Source organism: Pundamilia nyererei, unplaced genomic scaffold (genome assembly GCF_000239375.1).
Source record: "Pundamilia nyererei isolate P.nyererei 1_Seehausen unplaced genomic scaffold, PunNye1.0 scaffold00195, whole genome shotgun sequence".
Taxonomy (NCBI): domain Eukaryota; kingdom Metazoa; phylum Chordata; class Actinopteri; order Cichliformes; family Cichlidae; genus Pundamilia; species Pundamilia nyererei.
In genome coordinates this window covers 997,345-1,002,211 of record NW_005187596.1, presented here as the reverse complement: position 1 = coordinate 1,002,211, position 4,867 = coordinate 997,345, and the positions used below count along the sequence as shown (strand labels likewise).

At 38.0% G+C, this 4,867-nt stretch overlaps 1 protein-coding gene across 2 annotated transcripts in view; it reads right to left on the bottom strand.

Moving 5' to 3' along the window:
• The window catches only part of LOC102198298 (BMP/retinoic acid-inducible neural-specific protein 3-like), a 55,823-nt gene that overhangs the window by 36,918 nt on the left and 14,038 nt on the right, over positions 1 to 4,867 (bottom strand). For both annotated transcript variants that reach the window (XM_005747362.1, XM_005747363.1), the window contains exon 2: positions 3,202 to 3,570. In XM_005747362.1, the coding sequence (XP_005747419.1) occupies positions 3,202 to 3,422 (221 nt within the window). In that variant the 5' untranslated portion in view covers positions 3,423 to 3,570. The remainder of the gene's footprint in view (positions 1 to 3,201; positions 3,571 to 4,867) is intronic.

Below are 4,867 nucleotides of genomic sequence, written 5' to 3'. Positions count from 1 at the left end.
TCATATAGAAGAAGGAATGACCAGCTGACCAAATTTATACTGGTTACTGGTTCAATTATCACTTAAAGTCATAATGAAAATACTAAGGATTGGCCAGTTATACTTCTACAGCCAGTAAGCAATTTAATAGTCAGGTTTTCCCTCCTACGAGTCACAATAACAAAAAGTTTAATACTCTAGGCTACACAGTGGTAAATCTCTAACCGCAGGGTGGTAGTTCCAACTTTTAAATACAGTCTAATTTAAAAATAAAATAAAGAAATCTGTAATTCCTCAGTAAATTTTTATTAGATTGATTGTATATATAATGTGGTCAGATTTTTCTAAATCACAAAACTATGTTGCCATACAAATCAAACATTACCTTGTGTAGCTGCTAGTGGACAATATTCCAACATTGCATTATGGATATAAGAAATAAAGTAAATTACTATTATACAGCCACAGTTCCAAAAACATTGTGTAAAATGTAAATAAAAACATGTTTTAGTGACATAGTGCAAAAAAATAAGAACTGAAAAAGAAAATACGATCATGAACGTGATGGCAGGAACATGTCTCAAAAGATTGGAACAGGACCATGTTTACCACTGTGTAGCATCCCCTCTTTTTTTAAACAAGTCTTTAGGGAGATTTTTGCACATTGGTGAACCTCTGCCCATCTTTACATCTGAGAAACTGTCTCACTAAGATGCTCCTTTTACCCCCAATCATGTTACTGACCTATACCATTGACTTTTCTCAATTTTTTTGTTGCCATAACCGAACCTTTCTGAGATGCTGAATTCAAAACAAGCTTATTATTTCTTAAATGGTACATTTTCTCAGTGAAAGCACTTAATAAATTTTCAATGTTCTATTATGAATAAAATATGGGTTCATGAAATTTCAATAATTGTATTCTGTTTAAATGCAATTTAAAGTTTAGACAGGATTGTAACTTTTGAGGAAATACCCAGCTCAATTACTAATAAAAAAGCTGAATCAAAACCAGTCAACCAATCAACACCACACCTATTTAGGTCCCTTTTATTTAAATAAATGCAAACATCAGTCTTTGAAGATGTGCTCGCTATCTTTTGGTTTTGAGGAGTAGTAAGTAGGATTCATTTAATCTTTCGCAGGCCAAAAAAGGGTCAGTGACTACCTTAACAGTGCATAGCGATCTGTTCTTGTAGTACAGAAATAGCTGACTGGAAATTTAAGGACATTTGTAACACAACAGGGGCATAACCATGTGGTTTGACCCCCTTGGGAGAAAACTGCAGCGGGCCCACATTTCTTTTATAAAACAATCCTCCCTGAATTTTTTATGAGCTATGTCCAGGTGTGTGTGCCCAAACTCATCACTACACTTCACCCCCCAACACTGGGACTGAAAAGGAAGTTGTTGTTTTTTGGGTTTTTTTTGCTAGAACAAAAACACGCAGCTGTATCCGCCAATGTCTGTGTCGGTTACTGAAATCAAATGGGACTGAATCCAAGTGAATTCAATTTGGGAAGATTTACAGGCTATTTACTTTTTAGGTTGGTTTTTCCTTTTAATATAATCACTATTAATCAATGCCGCATTGTAGTAATCTAGAGGGCCTCAAACACAACCTTGCAGCTGACAGAAGCCTCTCCAGGGATTCTGTGATAATGCAGAGTAATAAGTACTAAGAGCTCACTAATCACTTGGCCACATGATAAGACTATTAATCTTGCCGCCCATGCAGCTCAGCTCCAGCAGACCACTGCCTTTTGCCGGGGAAGGAAATATTAAAAAGCTCGAACGCAGCAACCGATCACAGAAGCCATAAAGCATCCTTACAACGATCCGTAGATGACAGGAATCCCGTCTGTCCATTTCCAGAAGCCTGGACAACATCCTCCTAAACGACGACGGATATGATTCATGACACAATCTCCACTAATTTGGTCGCGTGGCGATACCTCTGACTGTGCTGTCATGGCAAATCTTTCTTCTTTTACAGTGCTAATCAACAGATCTCATTTGACCACCTGATCAGGTGACTCCTCGAGGGTTTGGAGAGCAGCAGAATGTGATATAGAACCAGCTGATAGCAGCGTGCGTGCATGTAATACATCATGATTCTGTCTAGGCGTGTCAATTATCCTGTGAGCACTGTGCTGTGAGGATGCTTTAATGCATGACAATGCAAGCCAAATAATACAGTCTGTGTATTAAAGAGCCATGAACAGGGATTTCATAAAGCATACTGCCCACCAAATGCTCTACAGTTATGTTAAATTTTCTCTCCTCCCATACACGTTGTAAAAATAGAAAACAAGGAATGGAAGATGCCCTAAAAACCCTTGGTACCCTGAAACGTGTATTTTCAGAATAAAATCCCCCTGCAATATCTTTCTCTTTAACTTTGACTTGTCGCTTAGGTGCATTCTACAACAGATGTATGAGCATGCTTTTAAAAGCTTTTCCAACCATGGCAGATAAATGTTTACTCCTTTCCTTCCTCATCTCCATCATTTCATTTACATGAAGCGGCTTCATTTCATTGCAAGCATTATCATTTTCACTATAGTGGTTTATGTGGGTCAGTAAAGGACTTTTATTTAGCTCTCAGGTTGCCGAAATTCACATTTCACATTAATTATGAAGAGTACATGTGTAAATCTTTCTTATTACACACCACAAAATACGTAACAGCAGACTGATAATCGCCCGGTGGTACCTACAGGAAATAGTCACTGCCAATGTCTCTTTCTTTGAACAGTCCCAAAATCAGTGCATAGGCCACACAATGAATGTATTGCCTACTGTAACTGTGTCTTTTGCTAGATTGTTGGTTGCTAACTGCATTGAATCAAAATAAGCTGATTTTTTAATATATTTTAAGACTTTTAAATTGTAATAATAGGTGCAATATATTCACAAGCTAAAGAAGTTTGGTGTCAGCCTTTCTCTGTTAGCGGTTAAAGTGTTTAGCATGTGCATACTGACTGTACACAGAAGCCTGGAGTTAACAAAATGCTGAGACTGTGACTAACCTCAAAATGTAAACACATTAACATCGATATCATGTGGCCTTATTTACACACAGCTGATCTTTCAAAGGACAACCACAGAGACTATTTGATGCGACTGCTGTGAGATCTGTCATGCATATAATAGGGTAGCGATTTGGCAGTAGTAAATACAGTGTAAAAGCATCTCCTCGTGCTGCAGTCACAACTCACCTGTATATCTTGTATCTGGTGGAGAAACCTTGTCGGTTCTTTTCCACAAAGTCGATGTACTCTGGGGAGTGGTGGAAGGGCCCCTTATCAGACAGGAGCCAGTCCAGGGGTCCCCCGGGTTTGTCATTTGGGAGGCTGGCTGATGTTGCTGTTGCTGTTACACTGGACCATAAACACACCCAGCAGTGAAGGCTGAGGCTGAGGATGCCCCATAGAGCCATCAGAGATGGATGGAGGGTAGGAGGGATGAGGGTGGTGGTGATGGTGGTGGTGGTGGGGGGCGTTCAGCAGCCAAAGATACTTGTCATTAGCTGGCTCCTCCACTGGGATGACCGAGGGACCTGCATCGCCTCAATGCCCCCCGAACACCTAAGGCAAAAGCACAAACACACAGTTCAGCAAACAAACAAACACCCACAACCAGCAAGGAAGAAACTTGGCTACAAAGACAGAAATAAACAAAAAAAAAAATCCTCAGAATATGTTGCAGCTGACAGAAGCCTCTCCAGGGATTCTGTGATAACGCAGAGTAATAAGTATGGTGTGGGAATGCTGTTTGAATCAGGTTCATTATGTGGAACTTGAATTAATAAATTTAAAAATGACACCTGCTAATTTCAGCTTGTGAGCGCCTGTTGCTTTAATGGTGCTGCTTCAGTAAAATTTCATGTTACTTTACTGTAAAATAATGACAAGTCATTTTACAGTGTGTTTACTGTAATCTATAAAAACAGTTTCTTACTGTAAAAGAAATGATGCACTGTAATGTATAGAATATAAGATCTGCAGTAGAATACTGTCAACTGTTTGGTTGCCATTATACTGTTGCTTCATTGTTTTACTGTAAAATGTCTACACCTGTGCCCTATTTAAGCATTTTCTTTTTCCTCCAAGTTTCCATTCTTCTTTTATCACACAGATATGGAACATTATGAAACCTGGCCTAATGGAAGTAGCCACTAAAGCCTCTATCGTGGTGTCCCAGTTCTAGTTCAAACCTTCTCACTCCCAGAAGCACAGGAAAACACATCACTGATCTACAGCAACCAAAGCCTAATCCGAAGGAACCATTACAGCATCTCTAAATGAAATCTGAATTTAAATGTAACAGTAGTTTGCTGTCTTAAAGTGAAAAAAATGAACGTTACGGTATAATTATTATGCATTTTACAGCAAACTGTTAAAATGTCTGCAATATATCTGAAAATACTGAAAACATCAGACTATAAAAAACTGTACAAAACAAGGGACTTCAAAATATCATGCTATTTTAAATAAATAAATAAAATGGTCAACAAACTAAAACTAAAATTAAAAGCACCTACAAAATATCCATTCTGTGTTTTACAGGTTTTTTCAGACATGATTACTTTGATAATGCAAATGCACACACAAAAAAAGAGATTGCCAATAATTAAACACACCCAATCATTAATTATAACCCTACTTTACACAAATAAAGAGAAATCATTTTTCTGGATCATGATGAGAAAGCAGTAACATAGTTAAATTGCAGTATTTGGAAGCAAAAAGACCCAGCAATAATTAGGGATGGACCGATCCGATATTATGTATCCGCATTGGTCTGATACTGAACTAAATTACTGGATCAGATATCGGAGGGAAATAAAAAATGTAATCCGATCCATTAAATATCACGACAGCA